The sequence below is a fragment of the Cucumis sativus genome, chromosome 7, assembly GCF_000004075.3.
Source record: "Cucumis sativus cultivar 9930 chromosome 7, Cucumber_9930_V3, whole genome shotgun sequence".
Lineage (NCBI taxonomy): Eukaryota > Viridiplantae > Streptophyta > Magnoliopsida > Cucurbitales > Cucurbitaceae > Cucumis > Cucumis sativus.
Window position 1 is genome coordinate 8,786,734 of NC_026661.2, and position 19,348 is coordinate 8,806,081.

The 19,348-nt window shown below is 32.6% G+C and overlaps 1 protein-coding gene and 1 long non-coding RNA gene across 4 annotated transcripts; one reads left to right on the forward strand and one right to left on the reverse strand.

Moving 5' to 3' along the window:
* Positions 1–7,415: 7,415 nt before the first annotated feature.
* On the forward strand, positions 7,416–8,149 carry LOC116405082. Its single transcript, XR_004218161.1, has 3 exons — positions 7,416–7,505; positions 7,596–7,763; positions 7,940–8,149. It is a non-coding gene; the product is annotated as an uncharacterized LOC116405082 (long non-coding RNA).
* Positions 8,150–14,245: 6,096 nt separating this feature from the next.
* LOC101217066 (angiomotin) lies at positions 14,246–18,717 on the reverse strand. Of its 3 annotated transcripts, none has more exons than XM_004150206.3 (6): positions 18,124–18,717; positions 16,816–16,927; positions 16,556–16,727; positions 16,286–16,479; positions 15,919–16,063; positions 14,246–14,634 (listed from the first exon to the last, which is right to left on the reverse strand). In XM_004150206.3, the coding sequence occupies exons 1-5, from the start codon at positions 18,546–18,548 to the stop codon at positions 15,938–15,940; spliced, it is 1,029 nt and encodes a 342-aa protein (XP_004150254.1). In that variant the 5' UTR covers positions 18,549–18,717; the 3' UTR covers positions 14,246–14,634; positions 15,919–15,937. The 3 variants fall into 3 exon arrangements, with proteins under 3 accessions (XP_004150254.1, XP_031744592.1, XP_031744593.1); XM_031888732.1 differs by having other exon boundaries at positions 16,816–16,930; positions 18,124–18,708; XM_031888733.1 differs by lacking the exons at positions 14,246–14,634; positions 15,919–16,063 and adding an exon at positions 16,149–16,175 and having other exon boundaries at positions 16,816–16,930; positions 18,124–18,711.
* Positions 18,718–19,348: the final 631 nt, after the last annotated feature.

Below are 19,348 nucleotides of genomic sequence, written 5' to 3' on the forward strand. Positions count from 1 at the left end.
AATAAAGATATATTGGTATAGAGGCCTTCCACAATAGTACATCTTCCATTAGACTTCTATGTCATTCATACTAATGTCCCCATACAATGGTATATTTCTTGTTAAGAACACATATCCACTAGTAAAGCTTACTTCATCACTCTATGTTACCTAGTTTGCATACACTATCTCTCTAGTATGGTAGAAAAACTATTGAAATGCAAACAAACATCTATTGTAAACTTAAAATATCTTAGTAAATGATGAAGAATAATAAAATAATCTTAATAAGGTTATGTGTGTATATAGACTCAATCTTCTTACAACATATGCAACAACAAGCCTTGTACAGTTTAATTATAAAAAAATATAATACTTCCTATAATCTTTGCATATTCAAATTGAGAAACACTATCTCATTTATTTTCCTTAAGGGTCATACTAGCATCATAAGGTGTTCTTACAAGAGCATCATTAAACTATCAAATCTCTTTAATAGTATTCAATGTGTGATTGACATAAATCAAAACATTCTCAATAATACTAAAAGTGCATTACAACAATTGTTAAAATTTTTCCTAATAAAACTTTCAGGAACTAGTTAAAGACCATAAAAAAATTTAACTCTTTCAAGTTACCTTGGAGGAATATCATATTTACATACACTTGATGTATTAGAAGATCACATACAACTACAAACGCTTTTAAGCTTCTATAGTCGCTAATGTAGTCATATGAGAACAAGAATCAAAACATTCTAAATTTCACATTTGATTCAAAATATTTTTTAGAACAAGAATAAAAACATTCTAAATTCCACGTTTTTTATTCAAATTTATTTTCCATAAGTTGCACCTATGTACTTATGATCAGTTTCCTTAGCTAATGTGGGACTTTGGTCGCATTCCCAACGATCCTCCCATCAAATAAAGTTCCAATTGAACTTCTTCTAAAATAGATATCCATCCATTTTAACTCTTATTTAGGCTAACTCTTCTCTAGAGCATATTGCCTATTCAATAGAGCTAAACCATGGATAATATCGTGACTATTTTTAAGGTTCCACTGCACCTTTGTTCGACCTAGGATTATATCAACAAGGCTAAATTAAACCAAGGATGACATGACTCTAATACCACTTTTAGAGACAACTTAGGGTATAAGTCTCATAAGTTTTGATAATATCTTAAACTTCCATAAAATTCCATAAGCTTCACAAATAATGAGTTTGGATATTTTCATATTGTTAGCAATCTTTAGTAATATGCCAATAATGTTGTTCAACCAAACTTGATTAAAAGTAATAGTAATATATACTTTCAACTTCATGAAAATTAGTAACCAAATCATGCGACAATTCATGATATAAGTCATGCATAACTCTGTCGAATATGACATATATCTCTACTCATAGTAACATGCTTAAGTAGATCAGAATAGCTTCTAAATATTCACAAACTAATTTAAATATATAAATCTATATGCAACACTATTATCAGTATAATCAATAAATATATAGTCAAAGGTTTTCAATTATCATACCATAGATTTCTTGAACATAAGATATGCTACCTTAGTTAGACACCCCCACATTTTTAAATATTTAGGTGCATAACATATCCAAAGTTCAACTATACCATTTTGTTGAGGGAAATAAATTTCATGAACAAATCCATTTAGTTCACAAACTCTATTATAAGGTATTCAAGATCTCTTGTTTAATTATTTTCATCTCACAATGCATGGACAAATTTGAATTCATCACAATAGCATTCATTAATATAACATAAATTTGTCAAACTATACGAAATATTATGGTATATACTTAGCAAATATACATAGAAAATATCATCCTCAAATGTAGCATAAAAATAAACTAGCTAAATTCTCCTACCATATGTAAAAATTAAAACCCATCAATCAAATCATGATTTTCCACATTGGAACCATTTGTGTAACAAAGCCACTAAAACCAAAATACATTTATCACAGTCATGTAAATCGGCAGAATTTAGACTCTCTATCATGTAAATGACAAACAACTTAAATTTAGTTCATCAATTTACTCATTTGAGTTTTCTTTCCAAGTCTCTTGGATCATGCCCCTAAGTTGGATGACTTAGTCAACAAATCGTTCTAGAATAAATTCATAATAAAATTAATTCGCAACAACCATTGAAATATAAATAATACACATCCATTTTATAGATTTCAAGCCAAGATATCAAGACAATAAGATAAAAAATCAGATCAATCATATATACTCATCCTTTCTCAGCAAATGCGAACATTATTCAAAGACAAAACCTTGTCATAATAAATGAAATCCTATGGTAGACTTCTACAACACATTTCAGAAACTATAAAACTCGAGAGAGAGAAAACTTTGCAACCAAATGTTTTTAAGATCAGATTGCTTATTACATTATAAAACCTTAAATAATAGACAAAGACAAAATTGTTCTTTAATTGAAACAATTCAAATTAGATCTTCACACACCAATACACCATCAAATAAAGCTATCACAAGCATCATCCCAATTCATATGCACCAACGAAGTAGTAGTTTTTTAGCGTTAAAACAAAAAGGACGGTTGATTTACCACTCCAATTTAGAAGATCGTAGAAAAATTCACTCACTCTATATATATAATAACACTGAATAACACAAATTTCCAATCATAATATAATAAGCAATAGAAAAACCAATGCCTAAGAATTACCACTTTTAGTCATTGATCCCACATTGATCAGCCAACACACTAATATGAAATAGCTATGAATGAGTCTTCAGTACGTCAACTTTTATCGAGAATAACTTTTGAATTATCTGATAAAACATTCAATTTATTTTATTTGACAGTTTAGTCGTCAAATATATAAACTGCTTCATTATTACGTTAGAATTAATGAAATCTTGAAGGCAAGGACTAAAACATGCACTTTATAAGAGTTTAGGACTAAAATATATATGTTTTTAAAGGTCCAAAATACAACAAGATACAAAATTTAAAAAGTAAAATAAAATTTAAACCTTCTTATCATTAATTACATAATTAATCAATACTTAAATGAATATAATATACAAAATTAAAATTTAGAGACTAGTAGCCACTAATTTAAAATCTAAAGACTAAGCTTGAAAGGTAACATATTCATAACACTCGTAAGTACTAAGGATAAGAGCTTTCGTGTTCAAAACTCGCACTTTCAATTTGTAATATATATGTATATAGGACAAGAGATTTCGTGTTCAAAACTCGCACTTTCAATTTGTAATATATATGTATATATGTATGATCTATTGGTTACTAACATTTTAATAAACTAATATAATATAAATTATCATAAATAAATACGTAAATAATAAAATTAAAAGGATAAAAATAGTCTAGTACATCTTACATTACACTCATGTTCGTTCAATCATCTAGATTTCTTGATAATAAGTCTACCACATGAGACAGACCATTCTTATTGTCTTCTTTCTTGCGCTCTCTCTAAACACACAAAACATGGTAAAATGCACTAAAGAAAAACTCAAAATAAAATAAACCCATCTCCTAAAAACACATGCCCACTTCAAAGATATATTACTCCAATAAATTTAGTTTCCAATCCACGAGCCTTCATGGACCTGAAGGTTATAATATTACTAACCGCGGCACTCTGGGGGACTTGGGATGCCACATTTGGAAGGCAGAGCCAAAGCAATGGTTGCATTAATCCCAGCGGATGGGAGGATGGATTTGAGGTTGCACAAACACTTGAGGTCGGCAGAACGAAGAACTGAACAACAACGTTCTGTTGGCGGTTGCAGCGGTTTTCCATGCAAAGGAGCCACTGCTGGTCGGCACACACACAGCTCCTTCGTGTCAACCTTACACAAAAGAGTGGCGGTAGTCTCCGCTAAAACCATGACTAAGAATAATAATCTTAAAAATAACGCCACCGAAGACTTGTTGTTTGTCAATATCATCGCCATTGTTTGGAAAACAAAAATTTTAAAAAGGAATGAACTTGTGTAAGTTTGATAAGTTATGATCAAAGGGTGGTGAGTTGGGATGGTATGGATCAGGAAGGGTTTTTATAGGTAGGGACTTCGAAGGGAAAAGTTTAGACTTTTGAGGTTTGTTCTTATTATAATTATTAACTTTCCCTAGGTGTCCGTTTTTGGGGTCACGGGTTGGGATTGGATTTCTACCCTCTTTGAAAATCTGTCTATTTTGGTCCCGTATTTAAATAAACAACTGCAAAGTTGTGCTACCAAACACAAATACTTCATTGAGGTACTAAAGTATTCGTATCAAATTTGTATTTAAATACTGAATTTCAAATGCAGCTCAGTTTCATATGCAAGTGAAGTGATCTCGAAATGCTCATATAAAAACATACGAGTGGGGGCACATCTTATAGAATGAGATTGTATAAGACCAAAACATAAAATATTCACGTTTACTTTATATAACAATATTGTTTACTGTTTAAGGCGCCTCACATACTATAGGGTTTAGAGTTTAATTTGAGTAATAGTTTAAATGGTCTATACTATAGGATAAGGTTGGATGCCTCATTCTATTATGGGAACACTGTGGATGTACACTAGAAGAAAAACCCTCTACTATGCCATTTATTTATATCACAAAATAGAGGGAGGAAAAAAAAATGTCACGAAAGGGAAAAAAACGCGTTTTTGGCGGGAAAAGACGGAAATTTTCGGAAAATATTTTTCGCGACAGTTATTTGATGTCATAAAATAGAATTAAAATAATAATAAAATAATATATTTAATATAAAAAAATAATAACTTTTTTAGGGATTTTTAACTTATTCCCTTCTCCCCTTTCCCCTTTCTTTCGTCTTTCTCCCCTTTTGCCTCCCCTTTCTGCTTTCTCCCCTTTCGCCTCCCCTTTCAGATTTCTTCCCTTTCGCCTCCCAATCTTCGAACTCCTTGAACTCCCTTCTCCAGACGACGACGAGGTCCATCATCGGCACTGCCCCCTCGTGGCCATCTCCCCACTCCAACGCCGCCTGTACCTCTTCTACTACACGACGAACGGGCTACGACCACTCTTTGGAGTCTACCATTGAAGCCTCCAAATCTCGCCTTTCTCAGATTCGTTCCACCTCTTATCCTCATTTCCAAAAGGCAATTGTAATTTCTTCATCCCTTATTATTACTTGAATAAAGCTTTAGGCTATTTGCTAGATTGCATTTGAATAAAGCTTTAGGCTATTTGCTAGATTGCAAAGTGGTTTCTGGATACAAAATCCCATGGTCGAAATTTAAGAAGAATCGAGTTCTTGCTCCTGCCGATTTTTTCAATTAAACTTGAAACTCAATTCTCAACATTGCATCTAAGATATGTTCTTCACAAATTTTTGTATTTATTCCTTAATTTTTCTAGATTTCTGGCTGCCACTAAGTAAATGAATATTCTTTCTTTTGTGTTGCCCACCAATTGTTTGATGAAATGCCCATGGGAGGAAATCTTGATTATTGAATGTACATAGGAGGAAATCATTTTAGAATGTTATTATAGTGGAATCCTGGTGAACTAGATATTATTTTAATGGTTCTAATTTTATTAGTGGGGATAAGACCCTTTGAATAAAATTTTGATTAGTTAAAACATAATCATAATTCTTTATGATTAGTTATCATGTTTTTTCTTGGAGAATATTGACTTTTTGTTGATACTTAAATCATGTTCTTAGTGATTGTGCTAGTTCCTTCCCATTTCCCTACTCCCTCTCTCTAGTGTGTGTGTTTGCTTTGATCAATTAATGTGGTACATATCTGGTGGTATTTTATTTAGGTTTGTGATTTTGGACTTTCAGGCTTGAAGTCCTTTATCAAACTCCTTTTAAAGGTAAAGTTTGTTGTAAACTCTTTTGAAAAGATCCATTTGTAAAAGGTTAGATTCACATATTTGACACAATTCTTTTCAATTGAGATCCTCTTTATGGTTCTCCCCCAACATGGATCACTTAGCGGTGTCAAGCATTGTTCCTGGTGGTTCATTACCTAATATATTTTTCCCAAAGATGCATGCCAAGTGCGAGATTTTCTGTTAGTATTATTTTATGATCCCAATAGTCTCTCTCTTGAGAAATGAGAATATTGATCTGGAAGTATAAATTCTAATTGCCCATAGTATAGATCCCAATGTATATCACTTTTATCGAGACTAGATGTTGTCTTCCTATTACCACTATTTATGAAACTGATATGACAATGAAAGTTCTAATGGACCAGTTGAGACATAGGATATAAATAATGCAACTTTATAGATCACAGAGAAAAATTATTTCATCTTATAAGTTATATTAAGTTGAAGGTAGTGGCTCTCTTATCTTAACCTTTTTTAGCAAAGGAAAAAAAGGAAAGAAAAACCCAAATCAATATCATCAACCATGAACCCCATAAAGTCATTTTACGTACACTGAAAAAGTTGCATTCAAAATGGCTTGGGTCTAAGTTGAAGATATTACAAAGAGCAATTTCTAAATTGGCAATATGGTTGTAATGCAGCCACAAGCGAGTTGGAATATGCATTTGTTGAGGTACTTTTTTTAGATTATTTTTTATTCTTGTTTTTTTATTCTTTCTAGTACTTCGGCAAAATGCTCGTTATTGTTTTGCAGTGCAAAAACTTAATTGCTGACGTTGGGGATATGATGAGCGTCCAAGTGATTGTTGAAGGATCAATGAATAGTTTGAACCCCTACTTCTCAAGCTCTTGGCGACGGGACTTCGTTGTAAGTGTTCTTCTAGTAAACAACCACAACACAATTTTTAAATATTATCTATGCTGTTTTCATTTTTCCCATCAAATCATGATTCATGATTGCCACTTTTACACTTTTTCATGGAAGAATATGTTGTTCTTATTATAGATGGAACTATTGTATAATGGAATGCCCAATAACAAGACCTCTACATTTATATCTATGTTATCTCTCTCTCTCTTTTTGTTCTTTTTATCCCGATGATGTATTCTTAAATTTTATCTTTCATTGACAACATATGTCTTGTGTCAGAGGGGTTTCATTCTGGATATGGGCGTACACTTCATTGCTGGATTACGGATGGTAACTGCCTTTGAAACTTTTTTCCTGTGAGAAAAATATTTGAGTTCTATCCTAATGGCTATCACTTGCCCACTGATTAACCATTACTGTTTCTGCTCTTCTTTAAGTCCAAAATGTTTATAATCTCAAAATTGACAAAACCTATAAAACCAGTACAAGTCTCAAGTACATAAGATGAGGTGGTGATGAATTACAAGCGTGACTGTCGCAAAGGCTCTGATTTGTGGAAGAAGAAAAAACCACCTTTAGTCATGCATGGCATTTATGTTCCCTCCCCGATGGCACCATCCTTGATATGATATTCTTAATTTGGAAATGCTAGTTTCTTGTATTTGTAAACAACTTGTTGGATGTGAGGTGGTATCAGTTTCAGCGACTACCTCCTATGTGGATAAGTCTTTACCTCCGCCAGATAACATATCCTCGCTCTTGTAAGTTTCAATTGCTTACTGCTAATTAATGAGTCACCAACAAGTTTGAAAACCTAGAAATTAAGAATGAGACATTTTCCCCTCCTTTAGCCAACTGGAGAATGGATGTTCTGGTGTTTTCGTAATGGTGTTTCTACTTGATTTACATCGTAAGCAGTTTTCTTTTTTCCAGGTTAATCTTGTAAGAACTAAAGAAAACTTACCAATATTCGTTCTGCTTGCAAAGATGAAAATGTGAAGCTATCTCCACCTCGACTTGTATGTTATTTCTACATTGAGTTCCAATTGTATATATTTTAGTGTATTGTGAATTCGGTATCCAAGATGTAGAATTCAGCTCTAGAACGTCAGGACACGAGTAGGTTGAAAAACTTTATTAGCTTTTCCTAAGTATGATTACTCACAATAACATCTAATTTTAAACTTAAATGCAGAGATGAGTCTTGAAGAAGTGATAAGATATGTTGCATCTGATGAACTTATTAAGGTAGTTTATGCTTTATTCAATCAAATTGTCTTTTCCATCTTCATTTTCTTTGGAAATTCTTGCCAATGTACTCAACTCGTAATATTCTGATGCAAAAACTACACACTTAATTATTGCATTGTGCTAAGACCATATTGAAAAAAAAATGCAGCAAAATAGAAAGGAAAAGAAATTTCAAGAGGTAACTTATGGAAGCTCATTTGGGACTTCCATGTCCATGAAATTACAACATTAGGTAGATGTCATTTATCTTGTTTGTTAATTTCCAATTTCTTTTCTTGGGGTTTGTAGGCTACTTTGGTTGATTCCTTTCTAGCAGATCTTGATGAACTCTCTGATGAACTTCTCCATGTAAATGAAGTAATAATTTTGTTGGTTGTGTGTGAGTGAAGTCTTTAATTTGTTTGATTTAGTTTAGTGGCTTTAATTTGTTTTGTTAATTTGATGGCTTTAATGGTTGTAATGTTTTGCTTATTTCTTTTAGCCTCTCACTTTTAAAAAATTGTTTGTTTCATTTCCACCACTCAAGTCAGGTAAATGGATTGAGTTAAGTTACAAGACTCTGCACGAATTTCTCATAATACTTAGTTATCCATATACAAAATTTAGGATACCTATATTATAGTGTACTTCAGGAAGCTAATGAAGCATTTAATTATTTATGTCTCTTTAGGAGTCTCACATGTAACTTAAGAATTGAGTAATTAGTCAGTTGACTTCCTTACTTGTTGATGATGCAAAAACTATACAACTTTTTCTTCTATTCCTTTCAATTTGTATTGAACAAATGGAGAATCTTACAAGGGTATTCTTTGTCACGTGCCACATAGGATAATGTTGGGCACTTCATTCTAGTAACAAGCTCTAGCCCTAAATTGTTGCAAGCCAGCAATGAATGGTACATTGATATATGTATGTTTTGACACGAACCCCTTCAGTTGCCCAATCATCTGCATTCCACAAACTGGTATATATTCTTATTCATTGCTTGTTAGGAAAAGCTATTCCTTGATTATCGTAGTTGCGCAAAACTCTGATTGAAGTGCAATTTGGCTAACTGCATTTCAGGCCTTTTTTTTGTCATGAACCTGAGTACTTGCTATAATCTTACTCTCTGTTTTAATAATCCGAGAGAATTGGTGCATAATTATTCATAGTTCATAGATTTGTGATGATTGTCTAATACAAACTCTTGAGCTTTAAGGACTAGGAATTGTCATAGCTTTTTTGTTGTAAGGACTAGGAATAAGGATATATTTGTGATATTGGCTTTCCATTTTTCACTCTTTGATGATTTGTTATTAATCAATTTTAGTGGTTATATATACTAAAACAAACTATTGAATTGCAATGATAGGTAATGCTCAATGTTGAAATTTTCTATAAGAGTTGTACTCTCTTGTCCTATCATGGATGCTTATATTCATGTTGTCTTTGTAGGTTCAACTGGAGTCGACAACTTCATGAGTTTTCTTTCAAAGAACATTTCCAGAGACGAACATTCTCGGTTGGTCGTTTATGCTTCTGCATAAAATCTTGTTAGATGTATTCTAATGCTATTTAAAATATTTTTTGATTAAGGGCTAGGATTCCGTACATGTGGATTGTTGAAACTTGTATGGAGATGTACAAATATTATAAATTGTATTATAGTGTATATATATTAAAGTGTTGGCTATTTTTTTCTACATGGGTGTCAATATTATAATTCAAAATTGTCATTCTCAGCTACATTATTGTCATTCAAATGGTTCGTGTAATGGTGGAGCGGCAAGGACAACAGGAAAAAACGTAGTAAATTGAGAAATGTGCAACATGAAATAAATGACGTAATAAATGAATTTGTGACAGTTATTACTTGTTGTAAATTGGAGAACGATGATATTTAACAAAATAAATTGTCACGATTGCCCTATATGTGACAGAATAAAATGTCGTCAATAGATAAACAATGACAATTTTTTTTTAAAAGAACTGTCACGATTGCAATATATTTGACTGCAAAAAAATGTCGTCAATAGCAAAACAATGACATTTTTAAAAAAAAAAAACTGTTGCGAATAACATATTCATGACAATTAAAAAATGTCACAATAAATGAATTCGTGACATTTATTTAACCGTCGTTAATACACAAATGATGATAGTTATTTGTTGTCATAAAATAAAATATGACAGTTATTTGAAGTCGTTGAATGTTGATTAACGACATTTATTTCATGTCATAAAATAACCTATTGCGACAGTTTTTAAAAACTGTCGTCGAAGGACTTTCCATGACTCCCGCTTCTATGACTGAAAATAACTGTCGTGAAATTTGTTTACGACAGTAAATAACTGTCGTCGTAGACCACTTTTCTACTAGTGGTAGCTCACTAATTTGTATTTAGTACAAGCGAAGTGATCTCAAGATGCTCAGGTAGAAACATGTGAGTGCAGACATTCTATAGAATGAGATTGTATAAGACCAAACCATGAAATATTCACTTTTACTTTATATAACATCGTTTACTGTTTAAGACTACCTATTTTCTACTTTCTGATGACCAAAGTTACTCAACCTTAATTCTGAGCTAACTATGAACTTTTGTTCACACTAGATTCTTCTTAGATTTACATATAGGTGAGGGCAGATCATCAACATTGACCCAATAAACCTTCCATTTTAGAGGTAAGATCATATGGATAGTTGAGGACGCTTAGGGTGCTAGACAAAATTCACCCTAGCCTCCCTTTTAGAGTTAGAAGATAGATTGTTCCTTTAAGTCCTTACTCCAATTCTTGAACAAATGGGTTCACCGTCTCATTGGCCCAGATGGATTCAATTTAATTGTAGGACTATAAATCAATTGTTTATTAGAGGATCAATGAACGTTTAAGGAATAGATTGTAATTTTAAAGGTAAAACGATAAATTGACCCAACCGAGATTATGAATAACCTGTAAAGAATTGATTTACTCATCATGATTATATCAGGTGGACACAAATATATCTACAGTGAGAGAGTACAACTACAGGCTATAGTGGACAGTCTTAATTAGTTAACAAATGTTGGTTAACTCAGTTAAAAGAATTTAGTCAATTGATCTCGAATCTGAGCCTCTTGATATGTAGGTTCATTAAGTCACCCTACCAATTCACTACGGAAATAAACTTAGAATAGTGTGATTAAGACGTTTGAATTGTTCAAATTAGTTAAAAAATATATCTCCTTGGTAATAATTGATATAATTAAGGATTGCTAGAGAAATTGTGTTTAAATAAGGATTGAAATATCCGAAATTCGAGTAGGGATTTGAACTAAATCAATGGGATGGATCAAAATTCACAGTGGAAAATAATAATATAATATTAATTAATATAATTATTTAATTAAATAAATAAATCTTAGAATGTCAAATAGTTTTGTGTTTGGAAATTCATTTTTATGATGTCAAAACTGTTGACTTTATGGGTTAGTGGATTTTTTCCAACTTCTAGTGCAAAGGATGAACAAGCTGCTTCAACCATGAAGCTCTGTTCTTTAACTTAAACCACAAATCTCATTCTATTCATCCTAAATTTGATCCCACCATCAAGTTCTAAGCGTTGAGAATAGTAGGAAAGGACCCGAGGATTATTTATAACTTGATTTCATTAAATTTCATCAACTATATATACAAAGAATTTTGAGCTACAATCATATGTGTCTAAATTTTCATTTCCCCTCAATTTCGCTAATATGTTTAATCCTAAATTCATAAAATTTAGTATTTTTGTTCGATCCACTTTCGTTAGTATGTTAATTCAACTTTCATGCACCTAGTATTTCAATTTATTTGAATCAAATATTGAATTTCATTTTTTTAGTAAAATGTTAAATACAAATTCAATCGCGATAAATATGAGGAGCTCACACAATTTCTTTTAATTTTAAAAAGATTCACTAATCTCTTTTGTTTGATGTAATAAGTAGTAGAATTTGAATCATACATATCAGTTATGCATATATATTTTAGTTGGTCTATACTCACTTAAAAGTATGCATAAACAAATCAACAACTTAATTAGGTTTCACAGTTGAGATATATGTCTGATATCCATTTAAAAAAGTACAACAAATTATGTGCATGAGCCAAGTTTAAGAATTTTTTCTTTATTAAAAGAGAAAAAAAAAAAAAAAAGGACAAGGCCAAAAGTACACAAACCATTCAAATTGAAGTTCTTTCTCCTTTTTAAATCATCCATTTTACTTCGAATATTCATACTTCTCAGGTTGTGAATTTGCATGGAATGAGAACAACTCATTCCATAGTTTCTTAATTGATTATTTATGGTTGTAAATCAAACTTTTGTTTTTCTAAACTTTCTATGCCATAATTTTGTCTATACATTCCCTATAGAATCCTTGAATTTAGTAATACTAAACGGAAATTTTTTAGCTTTCTCTAAAAAAATAAATAAATAAAATAATAACTAGTACACCACTATTCGCACAAGATTTTCGGAGAAATTTGATTCGTAGAGTTAAACTTTAGTTGATGTTGTATTTTTATTGATTTGATACAATGTGATTCGATCTCTAGAATTTTATTCTTTGATTTTTTCTCGATTTAATGCTTATGTTTGATTTGAGTAAACGGAGCACGTGATGTTCTTGAAGTTGAAGTTTTAGAAGAAAATTTGTATCTTCAAAGAAACTTCAATCATCGAGAAAAGTTGGAGTCTTGGAAGAAAGTTTGTATCTTTAAAAGAGTTTCAATATTTGAGGGCGATCGACCTCAGAAGTTAGGAGGGCGATCGACCTCAAAAAGTTAGGAAGCTTTCTAGCTCTTTGGAGAATTCTTTCTACACATTCTATAGTAAAAAAATTTCAACACTTACAAATAAAAACACTTTTATTTAGAGAGTTCTCTTCTAGTGTTTATGAACTTGAGATTGATTGGTCCATGGACCAGACCCACAAAATCAACTACATGAATTTGGGTCATACTTAGCATTTAGGCTCAATTAAGTTTTTTTTTTATAATTGAACTTAGTCGTAAATAATATTTAATTGAACCAAAATAAATAACTTGATCCAACAGTTAGGATGAAAATATATATCATTAACAGAATTGACCAATTTAATTTTAATTTGGAACACATTCATTTTTAATTAGTCCCAAATTCAACTATTTATATTTTTCATCATTAATTTAGTAAATGACGTGGCAATTTGTAATTGGTCTAAATATTTTGTAATCATAGCCACATATTTTGATTGACTTTCTATAGTGTTTATAAGTGAAAAAAAAATGTTTATAAATACTAAAGGCCTTTGTACATCCATAAAGTAAATTGTTGTAATGCAATTCAAATCTCATATTTTAAATAAGTTTTTTAATTAAAATACCAAACTCATTTTGTTCCTACAATTTTTCACTCATTCCAACACCCTCCTACTCTCAAAAATCTTGATTATATTCTAACTTCCCAAACGAATCCCTTGGAAAACAAATCCCGACCTCTTGAAATAGTAATTTATCGTTTTTTTTTCCATTATTAGTCTGTCGTGTAAAAGACAATAAACATATTAGTGATTATTTGCTCGAATCACTAAAATGCATTTTAGTTTAATTTGTTAAAAGAATTTCAATTAAGAGAATGGGAAAAAGAGGAAAAGGAAGAGAGAATCTATCTCCTACTGCCCTTCATAGTCAATCAATCAATGGACATTGCACCATTTCATTTCAATTTTATTCCATAGTGTTAAATGCTCAGATATTGTGTTAATTGACAAAACAACAACAACAATAATAAGAATAATAATAAAGAAAAAGCTCCATTTCTAGCCTTTCAAATTTTGCTGGAGTTTTAAAATAAATATTACAACCTACTCCAAAAGTAGTAAAGTAAACATAACTTTTAATCTAGAAGATGATTGGGAATAGACCAACTCTTCAAAATAAAGAAAATGGAAAAACCAAAAACAAAATTCAAATTTTGTTATATTTTCAAATTATTTTGAATGTGCAGATTCTATATATGAATAAACCATAAAATTTAGAAGCCAAATAACACATTAAACCTTGTTTTACAAACCAGTTAAGAACAATCACATCTTCAAGATATAATTAGATGGTGAGAAACAGGCAATCTGAAAAGATTCATGAAAAGCAAAAACAAAACTGAACACAGTATCCCAAACACTAACACTGAAAAGAAATGAATCAAATAAACTGTAACCAAGAATATGAAGAAATGATTAAATGGAAGTAAAGAAGGCTAAACTTTTTACTAAATAAAAACATCATACATATATATATAATATATATAGATAGATATATTTAACAAACTAGTGAGTAGATAACATAATTTTACTTTACCCATCATCATCTGTAGTGTATGATGGATGTTAGAAACTCCCAGGGGTTACTCTAAACCTAAACACCAAGTCAGACAAATGAAAACCCAAGGACTTGGCAGACAATTACAAAATAAACTCTGCCATAAGCCCCCATTCTTACATCCCCAAGTTCACACCTTACCTTAGCATAAGATCCAAAAGTAAAATATTATCATCACTGATTACAACATTAAGAGAAGGGGGAGAAAAAACCATATAGACTTTTCCAAACACTGTCCCAATATGTAAGTCGCTAACACCATTCGATCTGCAACTGCAATCAAGGATCAGCACTCATTAGTTTTGTCCTGGCTATTCCATTCTTTGATGCTTTTGAAAAAGAAAAAGAAAATGAAACAAATTCTTCAACCAAAGGTAAAGCAAGTATGGAGCACAGCTGGCACTGCTGGAAAAAGCGGTCAGAAAGAAGGTAATCCCTTCGGTTCTTTTTCTTTTTTTTTTTTTTTTTTTTTTTTTTTTTGTTTGAAGAAAAGGAAAAAAAGAAAACAACCGTCAATTGAAATTCAAATAACCAAGGGCCCATTTGATTATAATTTTAGTTTTAGTTTTTGGATTTTGAAAATTGGACTTTATCTCTCTTAAACAAATAATTAGATTCTAAAGATCAAATTCTAAAAACAAAATCAAGTTTTGTAAAATTTGGCTTGGATTTGAAAATATTTGGAGAAGTATATAACAAAATAATGGAACTCATTGGTGGGAATAACATTTAAAAGCTTAATTCATAAACTTAATTTTGAAGGACCAAATTATTATTAAACGGGGCCTCAAGGGTGAAAAGCTATGATTGCACAAAATAAAGCTTCAAATCATTGTGTCTTCATTTACAGATAATCAAATAAGGCATCTATGAACTCAAAAAGAAAACTTTGTACAAGAATACATTCCATATACTAAATTTTCAGATTTGATTTGTGGAGACCAAAATAAATAAGAGACCTCCAAATCACTAATCTTTGACTTGACTTTCTATTTCTAACTGAATTTCCAAGTCCTAGTTTATTACCTTAGGTTTTTTATCCTTTCCATATGGCACAAAAACAAAATAATCAGTTTCAAGTAAACATTTTCCATTTCAGGGCTTGTGTTTGTTTCAACTTCAGAGTCCTGGGTGAATTTAAATGAGGTAATAATCAATTCGACAGTTTTTCCTTTCATTTTTTCTTTATCCTGCCATCAATCCCAGCAAATGGTACAAGAACAGAATCCAATTGAAGGTTCCCACAGACCCATCATAAAACTAAGACAAAATCCCCAAAACTCTCATATATTTAATCCTAAGAAGATATCAATAATTTTCTTATAACTATCCTGCATACTGCATCATAAATTTCCAACTAGGACAAGTGATAACAGGTTATCAATCAGCAGCCTCCAACACTAGAAGAAATTTCAATCAATCAAATAATATGTTTTTGGAAAACGTGCATGATGATGAAGCCGGCAAGGAGGTCAAATTGCAACAATGGGGAAACTCAAAATTACCCTTCAACTCTAACATCAGTTTTAACATATAAGAAAGTTAGAATGCACTAACCATCCTAGAAGAATAGCTATCACGATCTCCTAAATATATGGTGGCGGCCTAAAACTTCTGGGATTCCCAGTGCAGAAATGCTTTCACAACCAAACAGTTCTCGAAGTTTTGCATCGCACAACACCGCCATCGGGTTCAGAGGGTCCTGTTTTTAAGATCCAAGACATGTGAGTACAAGATCATTTTAATGAAGAAAAAACAGTTAATCTGACATATGAGAACAATGCCCCATGTTTTAAGATCCATTACAGAGGGTCCTGTATGCATAATTTTTACAAAGAAATGATCTCTCAAGTTGAAAAGATGGTATTAATAGTGAATGGCTAGCATGCAACAAAGTGAAAGTTTCCAGAGTTTATTTGCCAACCTCAAGATGATTCACTTTTATGTATTCCCAGATGCGTCTCAGAACTTCTGATTGGAGCATCTCCCTACCATCAACGCCAAAAAAATTTGCTAGTGCTTCAGATATAATCACAGAAGGACAAATACTGGGTTCTGCACTTTTAACACTAACTGCGGATTCATTCTCCACTCGTGCCTTCTTAGAACTTGATGGTTCTGACAGGATTAGAAAATAAACTATTGGTTTCTTCCAGAACTAGGGGGACAGGGAAGCATCAAACTGAATACTTACTTGTAGGTTCAAGAGGAATGATGTGTTTGGCCAGCAACTTATTCATTTTGAACATGTCAGTGCAGTCTGTTTCAAATACCAACCGCAGCTCATCATTGCATATTATTTTCCTCTTGTTACTTGGATCCTGTAGGTTGTTTTTTCTGATGTATGCCCATAGCTGTTTCACTATCTGAAACAAACACAGATGCATCATATGAACCTCATAAAGTGCTAAAATTGAGAATCAAACAACTACGAAATAAGAAAGAGATAGAAACCTCAGTTCGCGGTAATTCTGGCTGGCCAACAATAGCCTGAAGTTCAGGAGAAACACCACAAAGCTTGTTTAGACCCCCGGGGCCTCCTCTTCTCTTAGTTTTGGTTTGGGTACTGCTTTCAAGTTTTAAAGGTGAGCTTTTATCAGTCGAAACATATATCTTTGGGATCTAAGAACTAGAGAGACGTGTATTATTTTAATCTTTGAATAAAACAGTAAATGAAACATTTCACCCTTCCATGGAATGAAAACTAATTGAAAGATTCTACTTCGTAGCTCTATAGTACACAACAAAGTGTTCCATACTTATGGCTACCAGCTGGTAATCGATACTTAAAAAGGTATCACTAGTAAGGCCATTGAAATCATGAGATTACAAGCTCGAAGCTACATACATTACTAGATTGCAAAATAAAAGTAAGCCCAGACTGGGAAGGAGCTAGCCGTTCACTTTCAAAAGTGTGCTGAGAGGTCAAAGCTACAGTGATATTTATAGAAAAATGTATGCATACGATAAAGACTCCTCACATGTAGATGCCATACATTAATATCCATTTCCAGTAAACTAGGGTAGCTTCCATCTCTCATTTTATTAACTCCCTACCAATCCACTACCATGCTGATGGACAAATCCAAAGTTACAAATTCCCAAGATTTTTTTTTCCGCATATGGTATCTGGCTGTGCTGACCAGACTAGAACCAAGAATGCAAAAATAATACGAATTAAAGGAAACAACCAGAAAATAAATGAAAACTCAGCATGCTCGTAGTAGATACCTATGCACACACATTTGACAAGGCATCATTAAGAGAAAATTTACTTTTCCAACAGCCACGACAAAAGCAGAAAGTCACATTTCTGACCAGAAATCCTGAATAAACTTCTCAACCCAGAGGAAAACGAAGCAGAACCTAGTCAACACTCAAGGGAAAATTAACAATAAACCCTCGAGTAAAACTAAGACCAACCCAAATGCCACTAATCAGTGAACTCTACACTCCAAAATCCTCCAAACAAAGTCCACAGCAAGTAAACGAACAACTTCACTGCCTTTTCCGACCTAATTCTGAACGAATGAAGTAACCGTTGCAAAAAGGAAAAGGAATAAGCAAAGAAATCGAGAAGCCATTCCACTAATTCTGTAGAATTGCAATCAAAACAGAACGAAATCAACTTCACTCCAGAATTGAAACAGATTTACACAAACATACACACCCAAGACGAACAATAAGTAAATCAAAGAGGGCAACTAAAAAAAATAAAAGAAACCCAAAACCCCAAAATTGAAAAAACCAAAAGAACCCCACCTTTCCTTTGGCGGGTCAGAGCCCGGAACAGTGGGAGCAACGACGGAATCCGGCTTAGCCGGCGGAGGCTGAGCAGAGAAAGTGTGAAACGCAGAGGAAGTGGGGGAAGGCGCAGATTGAAAATTAGGGCTTTGATGAAGGGCAAAGAGGTCTTTCTGCGAAGAGGGTAGTTGTTGTTGCTGCTGCTGCTGATGGTGGTGGTGGTGGTGATGTTGGTGATGATGGGGTTGTTGAGGATGAGAACGAAGGATAAATTGGATCTGGGCATGGATGAAATCGAGTTTATGAGAGAGGTCAAGACCAAGCTTGGTCTGCAACTCCTGAACAACAGCGTTTAAAGAAGAAAAAGGGTTAGGGTTTGTAGGAGAAGCAGAGTCGCGAAGAAGACATTGTATAGCTTGAGAAAGCTCTTGGTCTGTAACCATTTTAGCTTCTTGTAGCTCTCAAAATTGCTTCATATATTAACGGAAATTAACGGTCCTTCTCTCTCTCTCTCTCTCTCAAGAACTCTCTCTGTCTTCTCTTTCTCTCTCCCTTTATGTCTCTCTGCTTCTTCCTTTCTCTCTCTTTCTGTGAGAGTAGAAAGACAAAATGACAAAGCGGTCCATTCATGAAGAAAATGGATTTTGTGAGTAACCGCAAGGGGCTCGGTGGGTGGATGTGGGTGAGGTGACAGACCAATCCCTTTTTGCCACGTTTACTCTCTCCTCTTTGCTTTTGGGGTTTTCACTTCCATCTTCGTTTCTTTTTTCTTTTATTATTGTATTGTGTATTCATTTATCCAATGTGTCTTGTCTTGCCCTATCCCATCCTATGTGTATTCTTATGTTTGAATTTTGTGTACATCTTTCAAAGGTTTTGGAATTTATTAGCTTTTTCCAAGACTACTCTACTTTCAAATCATGATGGATGTGTGATTGTGAGTTCAAAAATATCTCACAAATGTTACCACTTTTATTTCTGTTATTTAGTTTCTATAGTTGTTTAATTGTTAGATGTATAATGCAGGGGGTTACTAAGTTATGGATTTGGTATCTTTTAGTCTAAGTTTCACCAACTACTTGGCTTAAATAATGAGTATAAGTCAACTTCATTTCATCCTACTCTTACTCTTTTATGCAAAACTGCCATCAGAAGAAGACAAAAGCAAAGAGTTAATAACCATACATAGTGACACCATAGGTTTAAGGGGCTCTTCAACTTTTGGTTCTTATATATAATACAT

Bases quoted from the DNA above. Each gene is read 5' to 3' on its own strand.
- LOC101217066 (XM_031888732.1), bottom strand. From the start codon at position 18,548: ATGGTTACAGACCAAGAGCTTTCTCAAGCTATACAATGTCTTCTTCGC. The intron at 16,728-16,815 runs GTTTCTATCTCT...TGTTTGTTTCAG, and splicing joins CAGAATTACCGCGAACTGAG to ATAGTGAAACAGCTATGGGC. The intron at 16,480-16,555 runs GTAAGTATTCAG...TAATCCTGTCAG, and splicing joins CATTCCTCTTGAACCTACAA to AACCATCAAGTTCTAAGAAG.